Genomic DNA, 25,994 nt, shown 5'->3' with positions numbered 1-25,994 from the left:
AAAACTATACTTTTTATTATTATAGATTGAAAATACATCACAATGTTTGGATAGTCAACTCTCTTTAATCTTTTTCCATCAGACAAAAAAGAAAGTTGACATTTTTCAACACTGAGCGAATACTTCTTGGGTTTTTATTCCTCCCTATAAATTTAAATCATCTATTCAAGTTCAGCAAAATATTTTCATATTTTTTAAGATTCTCATTGAATCTATGTATAGGTCAATTCAGGAATAATTACATTTTTATAATATGAAATCTTTTCATCTATGAGTATGGTCTGTCTTTTCATTTCTTAAACCTTTTTGAAACTAAGGAAATAGATACTTTCTGTTTTGACACCTTAAATTCCCTTTAATAAAGCTTCATTGTTAGTTGCTGCTGCAGAGAAATGCAACTACCTACCTACCTAAGCCCCAGTAACCCCTTCCTGTACAGGGCCTCCAACCCAGGGCTGATGCATGCTTGACAATGCTCTACCGCCATGGTACATAACCAGCGGGTCCTACACCCACGTCACCATTGCTGATATTACCTCTGTAATTTTTTGTAGTTGCCTGCGGAGTACCAAAGATTCTTTAGGGATTATTATTTTTTTTTTTTTTTTTAGCTAAGTTTCTCTATGAAGCCCTGGCTGTCCTGGAACTCACAGCTTCCTCCTGCCCCTGCCTCCCCAGGAGCTGCCACCACGCCTGACTCTTTAGAGACTTTTAAACAGTGATATCTCTGGCAAAGTACAATGGCTTGATTTATTTCTTTCCAATCCCATGCTTCTGGTTTCTGTCTGTTTCCTTTGTACCTGATAGGTATTTTAATACAGTGAGGATTAGAAATCACAGTGGTTAGAACCCTTAGCTCATTTCTCAGATTGAGTAGACTATTTCTACAATTTCCCCATTTGGCATGGTGTTAATTATATGTCTTATCTAATCATTTACAGAATTAGTAGTGTTCCCTTCTATTAATAATTTACAAAGAACTTTGATCTTAAGTGGACCTTTAATTCCATCACATGTTTTTTCTTCATTGCTGAAATAACTTTGTCACATTATCTTCTTCTGCTAATGCATCAGTGCAGTACATTAGAGATTTTTAAAATGTTGAATTATCCTTGCATATCCTATAAACCTAAGCAGGTGAAGTAAATTATCTTTTTTTCATATTCTTTATTTTTAATATCTTACTTAAGATTGTTACATGTATATTCATAATTGACATGGGTCTTCCATAGTCTTAGAATATTTTGTCTGCTTTTATAATTATGCTGGCTTGAAAATGGGCAGGGACTTATAGTTCATATTATCCGCCAAATGTCTACATGATATTGCAATGATCCACTTCTCTGACGTCACCTACAATGGTCTGGTTTGCATCTGTTTCAAAACTGCTTCCAATCCTTAAGCGCCATCTGATCCGACCTACTTTTTGCGACTTTCTTGAGTCAATTCTAATGAGATGTATTTTTCTAGGTATTTCTCCATTTTCATTACACTTTCAGAATTGTTAGTATATTTAATTTCATTGAAACGTTTAAGTTTTAATTTGATTGTTTCAGATAGTTTTTACTGAGCTTCATACTTCCCACTATTTTTTTTTCATTTTTTTTTCTTTTGCCTTCCACCTGATGATAATTAAGTATAGGATAATAAAGGCTCTTTTGCTTTCTTACATTGTGGGCTAGGTTGTTTTGACATATATCATCTCCTCAGAGAGACCTTCCCAGGCCACTTTATTAAAAATAAACACCCATGCTCCTGTTGCTTTCTCTTTTATCCTGTTTACTTAACTTGACATGGTTTTCTCTTTAGACTTGTTACCATTATTAAGACATTTATAGAATGTCTTTAAATCTGTTCTTTGTCTTTTGCCAACACCCAAATGTAAGTTATTGGGAAGCAAGTCTTTGTTGTATTCATTACCAAGGCAACCATGAAGTGAGGTCAAGTCTTTGAGTATTGTTGAACAAATGAGTCAGTATCTTCACGATGGAACTAACCAAACTGGGGCAGTCCTTCCCCAGAAAGCAATCAACTGAAAGTATCTAGTCTTTTCTCTTAGTCTGTGACTTAGAGTAGAAAAGAACTGTCCAACCTCACTGTGAGGGGTTGTCTGCATGTCTGGTAGTGTCTGAGGATCCTAGGAAGGGAACACTTGGAACTTTAGTGTGTGTTTAGGGTACTCCAGTCTAGAGCACTTCTGGTGTGAGAATAAACTTTCTGATTCTTCGAGGCCAGAGATTAGCCAGGCAGAGAGCTGGTCTAGATGGCCCTGTCAAGCACTGAGTCTGCGCAACGCTCTTCTCTGCTCCCCCTGGTGTTTCCAGGACTCTGCAGTATCGATTCATGCTCCTCCTCCTGACCAGCCTCTCACACGCAGCTGGAGAACTGAAACATTGCATATTTCTGTACATTTCATTTTACCTTCCTAAGATTTCCATAGGCTCATGCTATTGTTTTTCTTTCCTGTGTATTTGTCTTCCTGATGTTAGGGGGATTTCATAAGAGCAGGTAGACAGTGGTAACCACTGTTCTGTCTCATGGAGGATTTCAATATTTGTCTGGTTTGGGTTTGCTTTTTCTGTTTCGGTTTTTGAGACAGGGCCTCACTCTGTAGCTCTGGCTGGTCTGGAACTCAATATGTAGACCAGGCTAACCTCAAACTCACAAAGGCCAACCTGCCTCTGCCTCTTAAGTGCTGGGATTAAAGCACTACACCACCACACCCAACCTCAGCAGAATACCTTCTCAATAAAACTCTACGAAGAAACCCTCTATGTAAAACCAAATAGTCCTTCTCCAACTGAGGAGAACTGAGGGTCAGGAATGGGGGGGGTCCCAAAAATGCTTCCCCCATCCCTTTTTGCCCTCCTACCCTTTGGTTCCTCTCTCCATTTCCCAGAGCCACTTAGACTTAGAGCAGAGCCAAATTGGAAAAGCACCGAGTCCTCTTCCCCTGGAGACAGCTATGCAAACACGAATGTGCTTTGCAGTAGCATATAATAAGCTGCACTTGTTGGCTTGCCTTAGAGAGATTATTTATAGACTGTTCTTTCAGATGGGCTCATCTCTGTTCTGGGATGAGCTCATCATCTGTGAGAGCACCATGACTTTTCTAATTTCACCCAAGATGATATTTAATAAGGATTCTAAATGTTTTTAAGAAACATCACTTTATCTCGTAAATAGAAAATCTGTTATGATTGACCATCATCATCCTCATTAACCAAAATGTAGTATTGGGGAGTGGAGGGATCTCCAGGAAAGCTAAATTGCTGTTATATATCCCTGTTACATAACCTGTGGTCATTGAGGCTATTAAGGATGTAAATTTTCTTTGTAGGCATTATTGATTCATTTTGTTCCTTGCTAATTTCATACGTGTTTAGTAGGCATGCTGGTTACTCTCTCTTGTCACCTTCTGTATCGTCTTCCTGCCCCTTTCAAACCTGCCCCAATCACTACTAGTCATTCCAAAAGCATTTCACAGGGTGGGAAATACCTTGCCTCTTACAGAAGTATTTGAGGATGTCAACTCAGCAATACGGTACTCCAAAATGTACAAAAGCAGGTGTATTGGGTTAGTTAAACATCCAGACCCAGATAGACCTGCTGTGAACCCACTACCCTGAAGAGCTCAGACCTCAATATGAAATGGAGTGCAGGATTTAAGATTAATTGGCAGAGTCAGGCATGGTAACACAGGCCCAGCCCAGGGAAGACTGAAGCAGAAGGAAGAGTAAGTTTAAGGCCAATATACAGGCAAGCTGGGGTGACCGCGTGAGGCCCTACCCACAGACACCCCAGCAAATATTGGACTCTGAAATTGTAAGCTTGGTTTTGAAGACAGGGCCCACAGAAGTAAATGGAAATCTTTGGAAACCTAACCTGCCTCCTGTCCATGCTCTTTAAAGGATGTGAATTTGCCTGCAAAATAAAAAGGAAATTAGATATATTCCGTATGTAAGAGATGTGAAGGCATGTGGGAGAGTCCGAGTGTGTCGTCGTGCCTTCGAGGTCAAGGTTGACATGGGCCACGGGATCTCAACGCTGCTGAGTTTTTATGGATGGTGTTACCTCTTTTAAAGCAGTTTTTTTTTCAAAAAGTGTTAAGTGTTAAATATAAGCTAGGCTTACAATAATCCCATAAAGACATTTTATGCTTAATACCATAGCCAAAGAACGTTGGATATTACTGCATTACACAGCTCATTAGACCTGACGTGTGCCGGAGCGTGGCCTACATGGGGTGTCACATTTTCCTGCAAAATTTGCTAATCCAGACATAATCACCTTCTTCAACTGAGACTGTGTGATCTTTGTCATCCTTCTATCGTTTTGGAAAAGGTCTTAACTGCTTAAAAGGAAATAAGAAAAATGGATTACCTATTTTTTTTGAAATGAGATTTCCAAGAAATTCTAGGTTTAGTAGTATTCGGGGTGTGGGGTAGATCTTGCTGCTTGGCGGAGGCTGGCCCTCGCCTTCCAGCCCCCCCCACCTCCGCCATCTCCGAGTGCTAAGCCTCAGGCATGCCGTCACCTCCAGCTTTTCCTTCCCTTCTGCTATAATGATTCCCTGCACATTGTTCATTGGCCACAGTAATGATCAGCTCTTGCCCTGCTCCCACATTTTGAGCTCACATCCCTTAGCATGGAGATCGGAAGAGGCCTGGCTACTGTGGGGACACAGGATGCATGGCCATTACCAATAGGCATCTAGGAAATCTTTTATTTATTAACATTACAACCCAACCTGACATGGAGAAGAAAACTTCCTTCCTCTCCCTTCTCCTTTCTTCACAGTAGCCCCAGATCAGCCTGATCTTCGCTTTCCTTCTACCTTAACTACTTAAGATGGGTTTTCTTCCGCATACACAGGTATAAAGACAGCCCAGATAACCAAGCTTTATCACACTTGCAGAGCGATCCAGTAGCCAGGCTGAGCTATAGCCTTCCCTCCGGGGCTGTATGATAAAAACAAGTTCCCCTGGGTGTTCTGGAGCAGCTGGTTTGAATAATGATTACTGTTTACTTATCTCAACCATCCCCAAATCAAAATTCATTTCTTTCCTGGCCTTCCATGTTCATTGGTGAATGGCTGAAGCAAGGCCAATTACAAACACCTGCTACCTCGTCTCTGTGTGTGTGGGAGGGCGAGGAGCAGGGCCGCCTTAGCTAGACCTTAACTGTGAACCTGGGAAGCTTTAAAGAAACGGACTTCACAGGGCTTGAATATGGGATCTCTCTCTCTCTCTCTCTCTCTCTCTCTCTCTCTCTCTTTCTCTGTGTGTGTGTGTGTGTGTGTGTGTGTGTGTGTGTGTGTGTGTGTGTGTGTGTGCCAGGAAAGCGAATCACTGTATTGACTCTAACAGTAATAATTTTTGCATAATTTCCTGGAAGTAAGTGGAGTGGCTGTTTTAGCCAGGCCTGAGAGAAGAAAGAGACTGACCTGTCTCAGTGCAGCGAGGCTCACTCTAAAGCATCTTCCTTGAAATGAGACGCGCATACCAAAGCGCCTTATTTATAATGCATGGTGGATCTGTAAAACCTCACGTTGATCTCATACACACGCTGTTAATTTGTTTTAAAAACTCTTCACGTTGGTAGCACCAGCATCACAGCAAACTGGTTCTACATCTACTTTGAATTCTTTGTGAATTGTCGTCTCGTACTCTACAGAATGCCTCTGTTTTGAATGCCTTGTTTCAAGGAGAACTTATTCTAAAATATTACACAATTTCCAAAGTGAGACAGGATTAAAGCGAATCTTTTGAGAAGTAATAAGATTAAAATAGCAAAACAAATTTAATTAAGTAAGCAATTCTTCTCTTTCACAAATCTGAAAGAAAAGTAAATTGGTATTTGTGAAATTTTCTTTGTCTAATAAATAGCCTTGCTTTACAATAATGCCAATGACCCCAGTTTAATTAGGTGCAATTAATTTTGTGCAGGCTGAATTTGACATCTTGCTAAAGGCATAACCAGCTGTACCCTGTCTTATGAATTTTTTTCAGCAACAACGAGAATTCAATTGCCTGAGCTATTGCACAAAAAGCTGGGGGTGGGCACAGGGCTACATATTATATTTTTTAAAAAAGGCTTCAATGGACAGGGGAATGTTAATTAAAAGAGCTTCTAGGATTTAGCTTTCATTCTGCATCGTCTTTAACATGATCTCGTCGTACCATCAGTGGAATTTACACCCCCTTTAGACAGTGGTCAGGCACATGCGTAGGGCCTCAGCTCCGCCCACCGACAGCGGTGAGCTGGCTGTCTGGAGGTCTCCCAGCATCCTTCCTTCTCGTCAGTGCTGGTCCCTGAGCTCAGAATCTCATGCCTCTTCTCAAGCAAAGAGCTCAACTAAGCTACGTCCCCACCCAGCACCATCTTTTAATTCAATCTTAGGTCTTTCATATTGTTCTTTCTCAGATTATCACATGCATGAAGACATGGAAGATGGTTTTACTGAGAACGCAAACCCTTCTGTGCTGTTATTTAAACAGTCTGGTGTGGGGGGGGCTATAATTTGTTGTGTCTTTTCAGATGTATAATAGATTTGCAGTTAAATAGATAAGTAAATAGTATCAGTAAAAATGCTTTTAAAAGAAAAGACTCATGCCTTTTCATCATAGTCCCCCACTTGTCCCCCAGGCTTTGGTGTGTCTCATCAACTGTTCCCAGATTCATCCTCCCACGTCCCACTCAAACATCCCACAGGACAAAGAAATGACACATCCACTCAGTTCACAGCAGTGCCTCTGCACCATCAAGCCGTCCAGAGCCCTGCCTGGACCAGGCTCTTAGGAGCTGAGGGCCTGACTGCCACTTGGTAGCACTTGCTAATGACATCGCTGTGCCTCAGCCTTCGGATCTGTAAAATGGGATGGTAACTCCACCTTCTTCATAAACGCCTTGTGAAGACGGCAAGGGACGGTATTACTCAGAAGAGCGCCTTCTGTACCGCCTTGGTGTTTGCTGTGGTTATTTCTGTTACGGTTTTTATTTGCTTCCATAGAGTGCTGATTATAGCACATGAAAAAATTAAAACGAAACAAAACACTGCCGATTAAATGTCCCCTGGGCGCTTAGACTTTTGACTTTAGTTGTTGAGAGACTCATTTTAGACTTGTTTGGGCATATTCCTTTCCTGTGCTGTTTATCAATTCTCTGAGAATGTCACACAAATTATTTTGATCATATCCACCCCCCCACTTCTCCCCGAGGCCCCTCCCAGGGCTGCCTCCCACCCTTACCCTCTCTTGACTTTGTGTTTGGCTGCTGTTGTTTAATAATCCAGAGTTCAATGCGTGTTGCCCATGTGCGCATGGTGGGAGGGGCATCCACTGGAGTATGGTTAGCCTACCTGGGCCACACCCACAACAAAAACTGACTTTGTCACTTGTCAGCTTCTCAGTTAAGGGTAGGGACTCACACACCCGCCACCCTCCACGCTAGAGTGCTGACTGGCTTGCTCACCTACAGGCCACATGTGAACTCCACAGCATTGCTGTGAGCTCGTCAATCCAGCCGGCCCCGTCACAGACAAACTTTATTCAATGTGTCTCTAGCACTTGGAAAACAAAAACAAAAACAAGAAATGCACTGGTGAAGGTCTCTCCTGGAACTCGTCACCATGTCAGAGTTGAAATCTACTATGCTATTCTCAGCACCAGGACCTTGCTTGTTCTCCACAGTGACACCTCACTGGGTGGGTGCTGTCAACAGAACCTAGGTCCTCTCCAGGAGCCGTCAGTGCTCTTACCCACTGAGCCATCTAAGGCAGTGTTTCTATGGAAGCAAGCTTGAGTAGCAACCTCTAAATGTTTCTCATACAACCAGAAGAGAGGTGAATGCTATGTTTCTACGTTGAAAAGTAAAAAAAACCAACATAAATTACAATATTCACCTTGGCGTTAGAGCATAGCCCAAGCTTGGTATGTGTGAGGCTCTGGGTTCTGTCCAGTCACCAAGAAGAAAAGACAGACAAACAGATCCTACTAGCCCTAAAAACCACACATTCTCTGCTGTATTTTCGCAGGAGCCTCTTTAGGCACCTGACAAAGGAAGTCTTCCTGCTTTACCTTGCACAGTCAGCAGGAGGGAGAGGTCTCTGGTTGGGAACTGAGCAGAGTAATTCAGATGTCTGGCTTTGAAAAAGAGTTAAATTTCTGCCAGTTACCTGGGGGCAGTTGGTTTACTGCGGGCACATGGAGACGTGTAGGCTTGAGGGGTGTCTGTGGGTGAGTGGGCGAGCTTGTTCACGGAACCGTTCACCTACACGGAGGCGGTTCCCAGCTGCCCACGGATCATCCCCCACTGTCCACGACAGCGTGCCAAAAGCATAGCTCAGGCCCACTCGGGCATGAGTCACACTCCCGCGTCAGTGTGGCCTGCGTCACATGGCAGCTGTCAAACGCTGAGCCCCACTCACCTTCCCCACAACTCGCGGGCTCCACCGCCAACTCGCATCCTCTTCTCCTTCGCCTTTTCTAATTCTTACCAACTGCCCACACGTGACAACTCAGAGGCGTTCGAGGGAGACAAGTCTAAAGTCAACTTGATGCCTTCTGTCAAGAAGTCTATTTCTTCCCATCTTACCTAAACATTTGAGACGATTACTACCTTTTTGCTATTTTTGTGGGGTAGGGAACACACGCGTGCCGTGGCAGATGTGTAAAAGCCAGAAGACAACTTGTAGGAGTCCAGTTCTTTCCATTATGGTGAGCCCTGGGATTGAACTTAGCTCCTCAGGCGCAGCAGAAGGGGACCTTTCCTGCAGAGCTCTTGCACTGGTTCTTCCGTGTGCATTTTTATGTGTGAAATTGGAATCACTCTGCAGCTATTCTTTATGACCCATTTTTCACTTAAGACTGTATCAGAGCATTTCAGCCATTTTTGTGCAGCTATTCCAATGTGCATGTGTGTGTGTGTGTGTGTGTGTGTGTGTGTGCGTGCGTGCATGCCTGTGTGTTTACTAGCTTGAGTAACTCATATTTCACCTTTTATCCTTAAGCATTTCAGTTTCCAGATTTTTGGGTTATTTTGGTTTTATTTTGTTTGTGTTTTCATCTTCTCTTTTATTCTCATTTACAAATGTATTTTACCCCCTCTTAAAGTGTCCTATCCTCTCAGGATGGAGGACACATACGACTGTGACTTTGTGCAGTTTTACCTGTCTGGGACTTTGTTTTTCATACGTAAAGCAAGGTCCCCACTCCTAAGTCAGGTAGGCAAAGTGCCTGGTGCACATGCCCACAAATGACAACTTTTCATTTCATAAACAGGCTGCTTGGAAATCATCAGAACTCAATTAAGATAAAAACATGCCACATTTGACATCTAGCTATTTTATGCCTGCCATCCTAAGAGGGCTCGTTCTGGCCTTCCATTCATACTAGAGAGTGTTCCTCTTGAAAATACATTTTGCCAACATTAAAATCCTATAATTCCAAATTCAATTACAGGGAAGTGGTCATCAGTGAAGGAAATTGGCACTGATGTGGAATGAGAACCAACAGCTGACTGAGGAATGCGAGTATTTATAGCGCTCTGGAGCCAGGTTAGGAAACGGACTGACGCTTCTCCAAAGGAAAGCTCATGGGTGGCCGCCCCTGATCTACTGGCTGCTTAGCCACGGAGACTCTGTGGCCATGAGGTCTTGGAAGTGTATTGGCTGTGCTTTGAACATGTACAGAAAGAATAATTGAGAAACAACCTTAGAGGTAGGAGCAGAAACGGGAGCGTGTGTATCGGGTAAAGAAGAAAACACAGGAACAGACATTCGCAGGCCCACTGCCTTTAGCACTATTTCCTCTTCTCTTATGATGCCAGATCAGAAGTGAATAAATAAATAAATAAATGAAGAAAAAAATGCCAGGGCAGGACAAGACACAAAGTGACACAGTGCCCCATCAGACATCCCTTTCTTCGGCTTGTAGTTAAAAATACCAGTTAGCTTTTCTGGACGCACGACTTCCGGAGGGTGGTCCTCTGACTCTCTGCTGGGTTCAACGTCTACCCACTGCACTTCCTTTCGTCAGAAGCTTTCTGCTTTAACATCCCTGGATAGCACCTCACTTTAGTAATGCCCGGGTAGCAAAGGTGTTGAGTGGAATGGGGAGTGCCCACCAGGTGTTTTTGAGTTCCCTTCCAATGTGTGTATTTGCACATTGGGGCTGATGGCTCGGGCACTTTCGCCCTGCCAGAAGACCTCAGTTTTATTCCTTGATCAACAGAGGTCAAGCACCATAAAATGCCTGCATGGTCCAACCAAAAAACTGTAATGAGTGAACTCATCCAAATAAAAACCAGTAGACCGTAGTAGGACTGTAGCAAATTAGAAAGTGTGTTGCCTGATCCTTGAAAAAAAATGAATGAATGAATGAATGAATGAATGAACAAACGAACCAATGAACTAAAAATCAAGCAATCCTTTTCTCTGATACACGCTTAGGAAAATATTTTGTGGTGCTTTTGTGTGATGAAGCCATGTGTTGAACCAGCAACATTTGCAGCTGGTACATAGACTGAATGCTTTTTTTTTTAAGTCCAATAGAGTGTTCTCCTGTCTTTTAAGTAGACCTCAAAGCAAGAGGAAGGTTACACACTCTTGCCAGAATAAAAGAAGCTGTAGCATTGTGCTTCCATAACGAATGTGGAGAAGTAGAAACCTTCCTCTCTCGTCCTTTTTTTAAAACAGCAGTAGGCATTTGTGTAGTTCTTGAGGTAAATGTCTACAAGGCACAGTAAATGGGGAAGAGGCAGAGTTTATGGGATTTTACAATTCTCTACGAAGCAATAGTCACCTACCACCATCCCACATAATATGTATGTAGCTAAAGCTCACCCAAACTCAGTTGTTCTCACATTCATCATGACATAGTCCCAGAAAAATGAAATGCATTTATACGTACCCTTGGGTAGTTATAATCCATATTTGATGCTCTATTCCCTTTGAAATCAATATGAAACAGAAAAATGGCATGAAAAATATGAGTGATTATTCATTATGTATAAAGCCTTTGAATAATGCATCAAAGATCCATTCAGATAAATGGAAATAATGTATTCTAACAGCTTGGCCACAAACTGTTGGGGATGTTGAGTTATGAATGGCGCTGTGGAACCGTGGCTCACGAGCCACAATGGCTGTCGACAGTTAAGGAGCAATGCAAGCTGGAAAGCCATAGGTGCCCGGAAGCTCCCTCTTGCTCTGCTTCCTGGCCGTACAGTTGCCTTGAAATTATCAACAATGATAGGAGGCATGAGCCCGGTAAAATTATGCTGCCAAACACAGGTAGGATGTGGTAAATTAAACCAGAGCTCTCGTGTGTTCATGGGACTTGGGTTCTGAGCTCTGATCTGAGATGAACTGACATGGAGAGCCATCAGAAGGTGATGGCAGAGTGGAGGCATGAAAGATTGTGAAATCTTAAAAGAATCTTTAAAATGGGTCAGGGAGATGGATCGGTGGTAAGGATGCTTGCTGTGCAAACATGAGAACCGTAGTTCAAGTCCCTAGTCCCCACACAAAAACTGGGCATGCTAACAATGGCTCTAACCCCAGGATGGGAGGCATGAAGACAGGTAGATTCTGAAAGTCACTGGCCAACCAGCCTAGCCAAAACTTCCAGTTCAGTGAAAGACCCTGTCTCAAAGGAATAAAATGGATAGAGGAAAAAAAATCTCCTCTGACCTACAAGTGTAGACTCTTAACGCGTGTGCACACACACACACACACACACACACACAAAAAAAATGTTAAATATTCATACATTGCCTAAGCCAGATTCTCATTTCTAGAACTAGAAGGAGGAACTCTGGGATTCAGAGCAGCCCTCAGACCAGATTTTAATCAGCCCAACCTAAGACCAAGCACACGAACCTGCTTTACGATATTTTCTGCTCTCCTGAAAGTCACCAGCAAACTTAAAACCATGACATTGCTTCTGTCTGGTTTTACACAAGTCTTATCTCTGCATTTTTTAAAAGAAATGGATTTCCCTCCCCTCGGCTCTAACAGTCAGATCCAGGGCCTTGCTCATCACAGGCCAGTGTTCTACCCCGAGCTCTATGCCAATTCCTCAGCCTCTAGAGACAACAGCTCCTTGTGCAGCCCAAGATGACCTCAACTCTCAACCTTCCTGCCTCTGTTTGCTGTGTGCTAGGATTCCGGGTGCCACTGCCTGGTAAAGAGCTGGTTTAGGGTTTTGTTGTTGTTGTTGTTGTTGTTGTTGTTGTTTTACTGAGATTGGCTATGCTGTGAGATCTCCTTTGGTAACAAAGAACATCCTGTGTCTGCCATCCTCCAGGCCCTGTGTAACTATTCCTCATAACTGCAGACGAATTCAGTGTGCCCCTTTTCCAAGAGATGCCCGTCCCACTGTAAAACACACCTGCTGAGTCTCCCCATCCAATGCCCTTCCACGTAAGCCATCAACACCATCCCGCAGGAGCCGCTTCTGTTCACGCTGGTGTGTCCAGAAAATATGCCGAAGTCTTACATCTTCAAGTTCTGAGCCTCCTCCATCCACAACCCTCTATCCAGGCCCAGATGGGAAGTTTCATGCCCACAGCATTGGGTAGCTCTGCTGTGTGACATCCATGTGGTCCATAAAGAAGAGATTCCAGGGGCAATCACCACCTAGGCCTTCCAGAAGTAAAATCATCCAGCAAGACAGACTTCCCGTGGCATTTTTTTAATGCAATCTTCTGCTAAATACTTAGAGAGATGTCTCAGGCCAGAGTTCAGACTCCAGCATGTAATTGTAGTGGCTCCATCTCCAAGGGGTCTGACACCCTCTTCTGGCTTCCACAGGCACTCATACTCGTGTGTGTGTGTGTGTGTGTGTGTGTGTGTGTGTGTATGTGTGGTTACACTCACATAGACACAAACACACATAAATTAAATAATTTCTTTTAAAACATCAAATGACTCCAAATGAGATGCTTTGAAATAATAGCTTCCATAAGCAAAATATTTTTTCACCTGGTATTGTGCTGGCGAGACCATGGAAGACTGAACTAAGCAGGATTTAAGTGTGGTAGCAGAAGGTCAGAGACCCAGGGAAGCGCAGTTTTCAGAAATAAACCTTGCAGACAGCTGCGAATCTCACTGCCAGGCAGGAAGGTGAGAATGGGGATTATCTGTTCTTTGACTCCATGGCACAGAGGCCTTCAGAAGACCTGGTTGCCCTATTACCCCTCAGTCCGGCCTCTGCTTGAGGAATGAATGTGGTTGAGTTTCACCCAGAGCTGTCTTCCTCCTAAAATGCGATTAAAGGCTCAAGGCAAAGAAATCCCTCTTGAAGCAGGAGCCCATTGAAGATGTCTTTACTAAAACCCTTTCTTAATCAGCTATGATGTCACATCGTCCCTGTGAGTAACATTCTTACCACGGTAAGGAATTACAAGCCCGCCCCACCCCACCCCCACCTACCCAAGCTCCTTTCAGTTTCCCACGGGGCTACTGTGCTACTGAGGTGGGGTGGGGGCTCTGAATCTGTACCTGAAGCGCTCTTCAAGTCCCTGGCTGTTAGAAGCTCCTGTGGGTGGTTGGCCAGTTCGGAGGCAGAGCTGTAAAATTTATAATCATTTTTTCTTCAGAATGAAGATATTTGTCCTTGGGCATCTTTAACTCGGTTTTGTGATATTCTTTCTTGCTGGCTGTTTTATATTTTCACAATCTTTATCTCCAGCAGCCAGATGCTTCTTTGTGAGACTTTATTCATATCTAGGAAATGCTACATAATCCTAGACTCGGGTGAGATTAAAATGTGTCCCCAGACCGTCCTTGCTATCACCTTCCTAACCATAGATCTTGATTTTATTGTTAAAATTGCTTTATTCTACTTTTTAGACAAACTGCAGATACCACAAATCTGTTAAATTTGATGTGTCTGGATCAAAGGGGAATCTAATCGTACTGGATACCTCAAGATACATGGAGAAAATGTAAGGGAGGCAGGACCCGGCGGAACTGAAGGGCAGCTGCTTACTGCTACAGGTGGCTTGAGTCCGGCTTTCAGACCTGACTGCGGGGCGGCTGTCAGTGTGGGAGCAGTGTTAGGGTCCTTTAGAAGGTCACATCAGCGCTGGGAGTCTTTGTGTCTGTGCCCTGCTTCCAGAAAGTGGAGAAAGGAGAGTCATTCCATGTACGGGTACCTGCCCCATGCCAAGCTCTGAACAAACTCAGGGTTTGGAACCCACTGGGAACCCAGTCATCTCAGAGCCTGTGTCCTGCTTCCCTGCAGCCCTGGGCCTGGCCTCCTCATCTGTCAGGAAGGTTGGAAGTACTCAAAGATGAGCTATCTTTTTATTTATTCAATATATTTTTTATTTACATTTCAAATGATTTCCCCTTTCCTGGCTCCCCACTCCCCGAAAGTCCCATAAGCCCTCTTCCCTTCCCCTGTTCCCCCCTCCACCCCTTCCCACTTCCCTGTTCTGGTATTCCCCTATACTGCTACACTGAGTCTTTCCAGAACCAGGGGCCACTCCTCGTTCTTCTTGTACCTCATTTGATGTGTGGATTATGTCTTGGGTATTCCAAGTTTCTAGGCTAATAACCACTTATCCACTTATTTCCTTTTAAAAAAAAAATAAAAAAAGGAAAACTAAGCAGGAGCTTGTGTAATTATAACATTTAACAATAGGTGGCAGTACATACCCATCTTAATTGCAATGCTGAGGCTAAATGGGGTTGGGGCGGAGCAATTCTATCAGTCATGAGCAAGACTAAGTTTCTCCATCATTAGGATAAAGACAACCAAACACAAATGTCAAGGATTAGATTAGATCCTTGCAATAGTAATAACACCAGGGCAAATTCAGTGTCCACTGCCCCAAAGCAGGCTTAGACTGGCTTGCTGTGACCCCTTCTGGCACCCCCACCCCCACACATACACACACACAAGACTTACATTCCCACAAGACTGGGATATTGGAGATGCTGAGAATGACCAAATAGTACTGTGATGCGGTTCACATTTAAAAGCCAGTTAGGACCGAGATCCGAGCCTGCGGCCCGGCCACCATCGTTGCCAGTGCTTGTCCTTTCTGACTCCAGAAGCACCCTTTCTAGGGCTTCAGCATCCTGACGACCTCCTGAGAGGTGTTTTCTCTTGTGGTGCTGGGGGCTGGGGTGGGGGGCAGTCTGCAGACTCACATGCGTTCTAAGACTCCAAACTCCCTGGGATTTCCTTCTTCCTCTTGGGATAAACAGACCTGCGGTATCTTTGTCTTTGAGTGACAGAAGTGAGCTTCCTCCGTTGGCTTTTGGCAACCACTTTAAATAAAGGTTTCCTTCCAGTGGTGCTGTCTTGCTAGAGGGGAAGGGGACTTTCTTCATGGAGCTGTCATCTTGGGACATTGGTTCTCATGAACTTATTTGGGTTGTTCTTCTAAAGCAGAATCCGAAATAGCATCACATAGCGTTACTGGCTGGAGTCTGTCCATCTTGGTTGACAGAAATGACATCCCTTGTATGTGCCGACTCTGGGTTTGTTATTCACACATTGCTATCACATATAACATTAAGCGACAGACAGGTGGAAAAAAGCCTGGAATGCTGGGACGTCCTCTGATAGAATTTGTATTTGCAAGAAAGAATTGGCTGAGGCAGAAGGATTGCCAGCCCAAGCTATGTAGAAAATCCTGTCTCAACAACAGCAGAAGGAAATGCAGAATGATTTGGGTCCCTAAGTTCTCCACAAGAACACATAAAACTATTTTGTTAGTAACTCCATTGAGTCAGTTACAGCCAGATAACAGATAACTAAGCAGAATTACTGTCCTGCTTGTTTCTGCCCAGACTACAAAGTGGGATGAACCTCCAGATATGCTTTGTCAATGACAGCGGCAGTGACAAGGACAGCGATGCAGATGACAGTAAGACTGAAACCAGCCTGGACACGCCCTTGTCCCCCATGGTAAGTCCACGTGGCCACCGGCTGAGCCATTGCCTTGTCTTCTTTCCCGACTGTTCAGCGTTTATTCTGTTGTGAATCTGTATCAGCCATTCCAGGAACTCAAAATCAGGATGCAGTAAGGGTAAATACGGCTTATTAAAGCTGTTGACTATGAGAGAAATCACTTACTGTTTTAAAGATTATAAAAGGGACCTGGGCATGGTGGTGGGTGCTTGTAATCCCAGTATTTGGGGGTCTGTGGCAGGAGGATCACAAGTTTGAGGTCAGTCTAGGCTATGTAGTGAGTTCAAAGCTGGTTGGGGTAGATAAGAAATAGCTCCATCTCTTATCTATTTCTTACATATAATGCATATATGTGTGAAAGAAAGAATCCTTTCTCATTGGGCTTCAAGCTAGAGGCTCAGCCCTTTCCCAACATGCTCCGGAAGTCAAGACTAATCAGGACTGCTTGCTACTGGCATGTTTTCCCCTCTGTGGTGTCTTTTCACCTTTGTTCTAATGACCAGCGGGTGTGTGCTGGCCTCTGAGCATAGGGCAGATGTCATTTGATGCCTGACCTCAGAAGACAATCTCAGACCATGGTTCTGGGTTCCATAATTAAACATAGCCCTGTTATAACCTTTATCACTCTTCTGTCTGTGCTCAGAACAGAATCATTCTAAGCAGGCCCATTTTAGGTTTCTTGTGAGTGATGGGCTCATTGAGATCAAGTGGGTGGTGGGATTGCTGCCAGGCCCCCACCTATGCTGAGAGAAGACCCTGTTGCTTCCAGAGTGACATTCGAAGCTGCTTTTCCTTCCTTCACAGAGCAAGCAGAGTTCTTCCTACTCAGATAGAGACACTACTGAGGAGGAATCGGAATCCCTGGATGACATGGACTTCCTCACAAGGCAAAAGAAGCTACAAGCTGAAGCCAAAATGGCCCTGGCCATGGCCAAACCAATGGCCAAAATGCAAGTAGAAGTGGAAAAACAGAACAGGAAAAAGTCTCCCGTCGCCGATCTTGTAAGCAGCGGAGGCTGGCGTGCAAGCGAGCGTTTGGGGCTGAGGATGGGTTCTTTCCCAGAGTTATGCAAACTTGGGTTTCTCTGAGGCAGTTTGTCAGAAGCACCGGCAATTGAGAAAGAACAAAGTCTGTTTCTTTTTCCCTTCTCCTGTTACACTGAGAAACACCGGGGCAATATTTCATAGAAGTAAACACTCACGGCCCGTGATTCAGATCTCCTGTGTTCCCACTCAATCACCAGTGAAAGATTGCCATACCTTCTCACCCACATCTCGAGGGAGAAGGCAGAATGTAATGAATTAGTGCCCTGGACTTAGCAGTCACGGTTAGCTCTGCCACTGGACTGCTGCAGGGATCCAACAAGGGGCTCACGTGTCCGTTTTCACGTGTGCAGTGTGGATAATAACACCTGGGTGGGAGTATGATTGTCAAAGACCCAGTGAAGAAGGCGTTCAGAGCACCACAGTGCTGGTGGCGTGGTATGGAGTAGTAAGCAGCAGCTGATACTGTTCATTTTATCCCTGCTAGTCCTATCATATTGCCCATAACCAGTGTGAGAGACCAACAGTAAGCCCCAGGATGCAGACAGTGTATCATCTGGGGTACAGAAGGCATCGTAGTAGGAAATGGGTGTTAGATATGGGGCCACCCTTGGGATGCTCAGGGGCTCAGAGAGCTTTTAGGCTCAAACCTAGGTAGAAGTGGGTGGGTGGGACTGGGTGTGTAAGAGCAGCCTGGCTCTTCCCCGGGGTCTTGGCCTCTCAGCTCACCTCTCCGCTGCCCCTCGTGTCTCTAGCTGCCGCACATGCCTCACATAAGCGAATGCTTGATGAAAAGAAGCTTAAAGCCCACCGACCTGAGAGACATGACCATCGGGCAACTACAAGTGATCGTCAATGACCTCCACTCCCAGATTGAAAGTAAGTTGGGGAGGGGGTCTGCTTGGAAATAAGCGTGAGGTGGACAGGGGTGGGGACGAGGCTGCCCGGGGCTCATTGCTTCTCTCCTACATTTTCACTGGGCTATGTGTGTGTGTTTTCAAGATCAAGACAATCACAGGACTCTTCCATTGGTTTTTCTTTCTTTCTTTTTCCCTTTAAACTGTGACATGGCAGAAGCTTTCAGAACTGTTCAAGGTTCACCATGGTTACCAGGTCTTTTAAATGTGCTGGCTCCAAGCATGGGCCTTGTATTTAACTTGCATCTGTTTCTAGAACAAGCGTCCACAACTGCAAGCTTTGCACCACCCCCCTCCCACCTCGCGTGGGTACACACTTGTTTTAGCCGCCATCGTCAGCACACATCAAGTGAGATTTTTTTTTTAAACTTGATGGATGTATATTTACAAATATGGAAAGATTACAAAGTGCTACCTTCTCAGTATAAAGGGACTCAACAGATGCATCCAGAGAGGAAAGGAAACTGGTGGGGATGGTGCTCATTGGAGGTCGTTTGCCGCACAGAGAGCAGGCAGTGGTTGGCCCGGAGAACACGGTGTCCCCACAAGGCAGCATGGTCAACCAGATGATGTCATCAGCCCCAGATGACATGGTGTGTGGGTGTGTGTAATGGCTGTAAAATGGCCCTGTAGACTTGAGAAGGATGATTCGAGCTGGTCATCCTTGAGGCCAAGAGCGTCTGTGGGGCGTCACTAAGTAGATTTCGCTGTTGTTGTGCTAGTTTCGAGTTTTCCTTAATAGAAAGTTTAAAACTTAATGTGGAGCTGGAGAAGATGCAAAAACGAACCTCTTGTGCACTGAGGGGAAAGTGCAGACATGTTAAGCAGTGTAGAGAGGGCCACCCAGGAGCAAGTGAAAACGATCATTTTGTTTCATTAGATCTAAATAAAAATTGAGATGTGCTTAGGTGACACTTTAGAATCAAGAGAAAGCATTTTGGATTTTCAAGTTTTGTTTTATTTGTTTTGTTTTCTGAGACATGGTTTCTCTGTGTAGCCATGGCTGTCTTGGAACTTACTCTGTAAATGAGGCTGGCCAGGAACTCAGAGATCTGCCTGCCCCTTGCCTCTTGCCCCTTGCCATTGCCCCTTGCCCCTTGCCCCTTGCCCCTTGCCCCTTGCCCCTTGCCCCTTGCCCTTGCCTCCTAAGTGCTGGTATGAAAGGTGCATTATGCCATCACCTGGTTTGAGGATTTTTGTTTCTAAACTTTAGACTCACAGGACATAAGATGACTTTATTTTGTTTTAACCACTAGGCTTGCTACTCATGCACGAACTGAGAGCATGAAGTCTTTTACCACCAAAACAGCTTCTCCTAGAAGCTTACTTTCTGGTGCTTTTTAGAGGCACGTGGAACTTCAGAGCTCTGAGTATGATTTTTGTACCCATTAAGTTGCAGACTCTTAGGCACTGGAGGCGCGGAGGGCTCGTTTGAAGGCAGAATCTCTGAAAACACGTGCAGGGGGCCCACTCCTCCTCGTGTCTCTGGGCTCTTGTCAGGTCTTTTCAGCTGCTCTCCCTGTGTGTGCACCTGACAGCTAACTCTCTTAGCTTCTCTGAGGGGAAACGTGAGAGCGGGCTCCTTGCCTCTTCATGAGCCACACTGACCCATCCCACTAACATCAGGAGAGCTAGAAATATTTCCGTCTTCACCCGCTTAGTTTTCGGCTGTAAGACAAGGGCTCAGGAGTGTTCTCGCACCATTTTCCGGACATCTTTCTTCGTCTTACACATCTTCCCTCACCACAAAGCTAACTTTCCAGTATTTCAGAGGATATTTCTTTTCCTCCGTATCTTCTTAATTTTTACAAACAGGCCATATTGCTCCAGTAGGTGCTTCACGGGCACATATAAGAAGCTAGTATAAGAGTCCGCTAGAATTTGAATCCCCAGAAGCCCATGTAAATTCTGGGTGAGTGTGGTGGCTGACCTGTAATCTACCTTAAAAGCTGCAGACAGCAGATCCCCAGAGTGAGCTGGTTAGCAAGACCAATGTATGCATTTGATTACAAGGCGGGGTTCTTTCAGTGTAGAAAAGCAATTGATGATCATTCCCAACACGGGCCTCCGCATGTATTTACCCAACCATACATGTACAATCAAACATACACACACATGTAAATCACACACACATACACACACACACACACATGAAACACTGAAAAGGCAGAGATTCTTTCCTATGATCTTTAACTGCTTACATGTACTTTTGCATCTGTGAACATGCATTATGGTCTGCTTTGGGTGTGGCTTCATCTGATTTTTAACGTTCCCTTTTTTGCCCCAGGTTTGAATGAAGAGTTGGTCCAGCTGCTCCTCATTCGAGATGAGCTGCACACAGAACAAGATGCCATGCTGGTGGACATAGAGGACTTGACTAGGTCGGTCTGGCTTCTCTCTTCCCAAGGAGACAAGAAGCCTTGGGTAGACCAAGCTTGAAAGACGAGGGCAGGAATGAGCTCTTGGGATTTAATCCCTTATGTTTGTACCTAAGTCACCAAACAACTATCGATACTTGCTGTTTAGGAGAGAGGAAGAGGACCAAAATCCTCTTTAGAAAATGCATTATTTTTAATATGTGTGTGCGTGTGTGTGTGTGTGTGTGTGTGTGTGTATGTGTGTGTGGGGGGGGGAGGAGAGGGAATGTTTATGCTCTGGTGTGCACGTGGCAAGCTGAGGGCAACCATGAGTATCTATCCTTGTTTTCCTCTTTGACATAGGATCTCTTGTTTTCTTTTGGGCTTCCAGGGATTCTCCATCTCCATCTCACAGTAGCTGTACACAGTACAGTCCTGGGGCTGTAGAGCATGCTACAGTATCCAGCTTTCTGCGATGTTCTAGTTGTGTTTCTGTTGCTGCAATAATTAGCACGACTGAAGTAACTTAGGGGAAGGAAGGGTTTATTTCATCTTACAGGTTATAATGCATCATGGAAGGAAGTCAGGGTAGGAACTCTAAGGCAGAAACCACTTGCTGGCTCACTCACGGTCCAGCTCACTAAGATGGTGCTCAGCTGGCTTCTCCACAGCCCAGGACCACTTGCCTAGGGAATAGCGTCGCCCACAGTGGGCCGAGCTCTCCTGCACCGATTACCAATGAAGACAGTCTGCCACTGACAGGTTCGCTAGACAGTCTGATCATGGCAATTTCTCTGTCAACGCTCTTCTCCGTTAACTCCAAACAATTGAAAGTAGCAAGGAACTCTGGTATTCACACTTTCAAAACAAACTCCTTACACAATGGTGGTAGGTATCGATCTATGAGGACTTCTTACGCTTTCCTCTAAACCAGGGCAACATTTCTTGCCTAGAAGGACTTTATCCTGCTAAACTGTTGCCCCCCAAGACAGCTGGCCCTCGTTCATTCCATTCTGTTGTTTCCAGCACAGGAATAGTTACGTGGCTCGTGCTACGAAGAGATACCAGCTGTTAAGTGGGCCAGCTCTTGATCATTACTGCCATACTTGGGAGAGAGGGATCCTGGCATCTTTCCACAGCCCCAGTGCCACCAGATTATTCTTATCATGGGGAAACTGAGATCTGGGTGTGAAGCTGGACATGGATCCAGATGCCTTGCAGGTTAGAGTAATGAATCAGGCTAGTGCTGGACAGGGTACCCCAGTTCTTAGTAACGTCTCTCATAGCAAAGCCCATCATATATATGTATGTATGCATAAAGGATGGATGGATGGATAGATGGATAGGTAGGTAGATAGATAGATAGATAGATAGATAGATAGATAGATAGATATGGGGTATGTATGGGTTTTGTGTGTGTGTGTGTGTTCGTGTATTGTGTGCGTGCATTATGTGTGTGCACATGCGTGTATCAGCATTTGCATGTGAAAGCCCCAGACTGATGACAAGTGTCATGCTTGTTCTCTGTCCTACCTCTGTGACTCATCTGGCTAACCAGTTTTCTCTGGGGATCTCCTTCCCCTGCCTTCTGAGGCTGTAATTATAGACAGGTCTCCACACCTACTCATCATACATGTGGATTCTGGGATGCAAACTCCAGTGCTTACACTTGCATGGCAAGTGCTTTAACCACTGAGCTTTCTCCCCAGGACCTTGGTTTGTATGCTTTAAATTATCTTATCCCTCATCTGAATGAGGAAAGGAATATGCCTCGTAAGTTGAGAATATTGGCCAGCAGCTGAATTATTATAATAACACAAATCACACCATTGCCACCTGAAAACATGTTGGGGCATTGCCCCATCAGCAACTGTGAAGTACCCCATTTTGTTACCTAAGAATCCAAGAGTCACGGAATCGAGAGGATAGGATCAGAGGGAAATAAGACACCCAGGCCCCATAGTTCACTGAAGTCTGCAGTCTTCCATAGCTCCCATCTGCCTATGGTAGCAAAAACCTTCCCCCACCCCTGGGTGGTGCTGGCATTCCTTGCTGAAAGGGACACTGAGGGACTCCTACCCATTTCTCAAGATGATAGGCTGCATATTCGTGTTTCTCTGTGGGCCTGCTGGTACAGATGAGGTCATTTGGGAGACAGGGAAAGCAGGAGCGTAAGGTCAGAAGCTTGGAGATAGTAGAGGAAGCTTTTCAATTGAAGCAATCCTATAATAGGCAGAGGCGTGGTGCTCCCTTGAAGCCCCCCACATGGAGGGAGAGGCCCTTCCTTCTATTCATGCTGGGGGTGGGGAACTGTGCATGGGGACAGAGGAGAACCAGAGGGTGCTTAGCCACTCCCAAGGGGTATCACCACAGAGACTCCTCTGGGAAGTTTGGGTCCACAGTTTCCTCTACCTGTTCTATCCTTGCCATTATAGATGTCAGTTTACAACCTACGCAGTTCAATTTTGGCTCCTCACTGAAAGCACTAGAGATATTTACAAACTACAGATGCCTGGATCCCATTCTTAGACTAGACTAAGGCTTTTTAAAAGTTTCCAGATGATTTGAAAATCACTTGTATGTCTCCTAAGCAACGTTCTCTCTGCCCTCCCGCCTCGAGTTTACTTTTTGGTATTTATTCTCCCCTTGTATTGGATTGCCAGGACATCTCCAGCTAACTGTGGTCAGCAGTTATGACCTTGGAAGGCTTGATTCTAAAAGACCATCCCTGGGGAGTAGCCCCAGCACATCCCATGCTGCTGTGTTTCCCACACATGACCAGCCATGTGCCGGGTGCTAGAGTGCCAGCAGCTGTGAGGATGCCAAGACCATTTGCGCTCCCCACTGTGTCCAGGCCACAGCCTGGTCTCTCTGAGGAGCTTCACACAGTCGCATAGGGCTGATGATTCTCCCCAGGCGGTGAGGAATTCCCAGTCCTGAGAGCAGAGATCACACCACTTGGATCCTTTGTTATGTCTTAGATCCCAGCACTGGACCTGCCGTGAACATCGTAGGTCCTCAGCAATGATTGTATTTACTATAGAGAGTCATTTTGCAGGGCCTAAATGATATACTTCTTACATCTTGCAAAGGACTTTAAAGTAAAAATGATTAATGAAAAGGTTTATGGAAATCCTTTCCCCCTTAACATTTTAATGAAATCCCTCTTATGTAGGTCTCAAAATAACACATAGCTTTTAATATTTTCTAAAGCTGTTTATTGCCACTTTTTCTTGCCTTTGCAGGAAGTCACTTGATGTATGTCCTGGTGTGTACAATTGTGTAGAGCTGCATTAAAACAAACACCATAAGAGCTATAATTCAGTTAGCGATCGTGAACCTTCCATCACAGGACACCCAAACATTTCTTGAATTGAGTTTGCTTGAGATGCTCACAGATTGCCCATAGCTCTTTGGACCCATCAGCGGGGCCTTGGTCTGTGGTGTTGGAGGAGGGGCCAATAACAGCATCTCCCTGGGTTCCTTGATTGCCAAACACGCATTGCCATTTGTTCCAGAGTTTCTGTGTGTGGCAAGGGTGCTGCTGTCACGTGCCCGATTTTTGAAACTGCTTGTGGTTTGTCTTCTCTGCACCATGGAGAGGAGGCTTTCTGCAAGAAACCAGGCACAAGCTTGGCGTCACCAGCTTCCTACATCCAGACAGTACACATCTTGTCCCCAACCCTCGATTACAGCCAGAAACCACAGCCGTAGCCTCTCACAAGATTTGTCATTTCCTAAAATCATCCTTCCAAACTGTTAGCTTTTGCAGCCTACAGATCTTACAGGTCTTTGGGTTGTGCCTGTTGGGGGGGCTTGGGTGGGTGGAGGGGGAGGGTTTCCAAGACCACAGCCATCTCTCCCCTCCTGTTCCCACCACCCAGCTTCTGGATTGTCTAAGTTTTCCATCATACACTCCTTGGCCATTTCATTATTGTATTGACGCCTTAGGATTCACTGGGGGTGGGGAACTTATGCTAACATGGGAAAACCTTGTATCCACAGAGAGTTTTACGTCATGTGTTTGACGTAAGCTTCCATTAAGAGCAAATTGGATAGACAGCTCTGGATTTCCATCAGCCTTAGTTAATGCCCCAATCTACTCTGGTTAAAATAATCTCTCAGTCCACCCTCAGCCACCCAGGCTTGGCTTGTTCATTTTAACCCTTTGGTTCCTGCAGTCCTGGGGCATCCTGCAGGTTAGGCGAGTGTTCTGCATTGAGCTACAGCCCCACCTTTAATGTTTGTTTCCTGTCTGTGCCACCTCATTTGCCATCTGCTCCCTTCCTGGCCGCATTCCCTGGAATACACCCTAAAAGGCCACAGCCTTATTGACTCCTGGGTGCAATGCCTGGCATGTAGACAACACATTTTAACTCTTCACTGGTGCAAGATATTCCCGCTACTCACCTCTTGACCTCTTTTTAACACAACACTTTGCTTCTTCACAGTAGTAATAATCTGTCAGCCTCAGATTAATCCTGTGATTCGCCAAATCAAGGGCTCAGGATCACCTGAAACCAGAACAGCATGTTAAAGGAAGCAGCCCTCTTCCCTGACTCGCATGTGTGGCATCCCGACTCTTGGTGTGGAGGCTGCGGTGGCTGTCTTTGGTTTGGAGGGTGTTGGTTGGAAAGCAGTCTGGGTCTTTCTCCTCAGTGCTGAGTGATCGTATCATTGATCTTGCAGACACGCTGAGAGCCAGCAGAAGCACCTGGCTGAGAAAATGCCCGCGAAGTGAGAGACAGCCATCCGCCAGAGGACAAGCTAGAATTTATTTTGCTTCTGTGGTCGTAAACATTGCTGTTGCTAAAGGTGACTCCGAAACAGACATCAGTGTTAGTCATTGGTAACGTCGAGCTTACTGTCCCGTGACTGGCCTTCGCTTCTTAATTTATTTTAAAAATTTTTTTTTTACTCTCGCCACTTAACTATCAGGCCTTTTAGTAAAATATTGTTACAAGAACTGTACAGTACTTATACCACCAACAACCGTGGATAAGCAGAGGGTAGTTTTAACTTTATTTTTGTTTAGAGACTTTGAGTTGGAGCAGTATTTTACCATTGACTATTTCATTCTTCACTGTAGCTTTGAAGAGGGGTGGTAAATGACGGTGCTATACAAGTCAAAATACATGCCTGCCTCGTAGTGAAGTCGTAGCTCTCCATACTACGTATATTTTAATCAGTTTTCAACATTTTGTGAATGTTGACTACTTGAGGTTTATTCTTAGATGTGCTATTAACATTCTGTCGGATCCACATGGTTCCTTGGAAGTTTTATGTATAAATATGTAAAATAAAAATTAAAACTTTGTTTCATATGATACGTCCTTTTGCTCACTAACAAATACTGGCTGTGCCTCCTTTGTCCTCTGCCATTCGGGGAGTCCCCACCACTGCCAGTCGCCCCAAAGAAGGTAGCAAGGTAAGAAAGGCTATGACGTCAGTTACATCCGAGACAGCGTTTCCGGGATCGACCGAAGCAACCCATCTGGAATGGTGCCTCTCTTTAACACCTAGTCCTCTTGCTAGGCCCTCAGATTGTGTCAGCGTTCCGTTTAACAAATTTGCCACATAAACAAATGGTGTTTGCACTTTCCTCGTGGACCCCAGAGCCTGACTTAGCAGAGCAGCTGTGGTTTCCTGCATAAGACCCTCACGTGAACGGGCCCATGGCATCCTCTCCTGAGAGATGGGAGGGCTCACGGAGCACATGGGGCTCTCCACCTGGGACCTCTGAGCAG

At 44.9% G+C, this 25,994-nt stretch overlaps 1 protein-coding gene across 5 annotated transcripts in view; it reads left to right on the top strand.

Moving 5' to 3' along the window:
* Schip1 (schwannomin interacting protein 1) overlaps positions 1–25,574 on the top strand; it is a 126,733-nt gene extending 101,159 nt beyond the window's left edge. For all 5 annotated transcript variants that reach the window (XM_052180384.1, XM_052180383.1, XM_052180382.1 and 2 more), the window contains 5 exons: positions 15,809–15,926; positions 16,734–16,931; positions 17,729–17,852; positions 20,178–20,271; positions 24,937–25,574. In XM_052180384.1, coding sequence (XP_052036344.1) covers positions 15,809–15,926; positions 16,734–16,931; positions 17,729–17,852; positions 20,178–20,271; positions 24,937–24,988 — 586 coding nt within the window. In that variant the 3' untranslated portion in view covers positions 24,989–25,574. The remainder of the gene's footprint in view (positions 1–15,808; positions 15,927–16,733; positions 16,932–17,728; positions 17,853–20,177; positions 20,272–24,936) is intronic.
* The last annotated feature ends 420 nt before the right edge of the window (positions 25,575–25,994 follow it).

This window comes from Apodemus sylvaticus, chromosome 4 (genome assembly GCF_947179515.1).
Source record: "Apodemus sylvaticus chromosome 4, mApoSyl1.1, whole genome shotgun sequence".
NCBI classification, from domain to species: Eukaryota; Metazoa; Chordata; class Mammalia; order Rodentia; family Muridae; genus Apodemus; species Apodemus sylvaticus.
The sequence above is the reverse complement of the archived record's forward strand: the minus strand, read 5'-3'. Positions and strand labels throughout refer to the sequence as shown.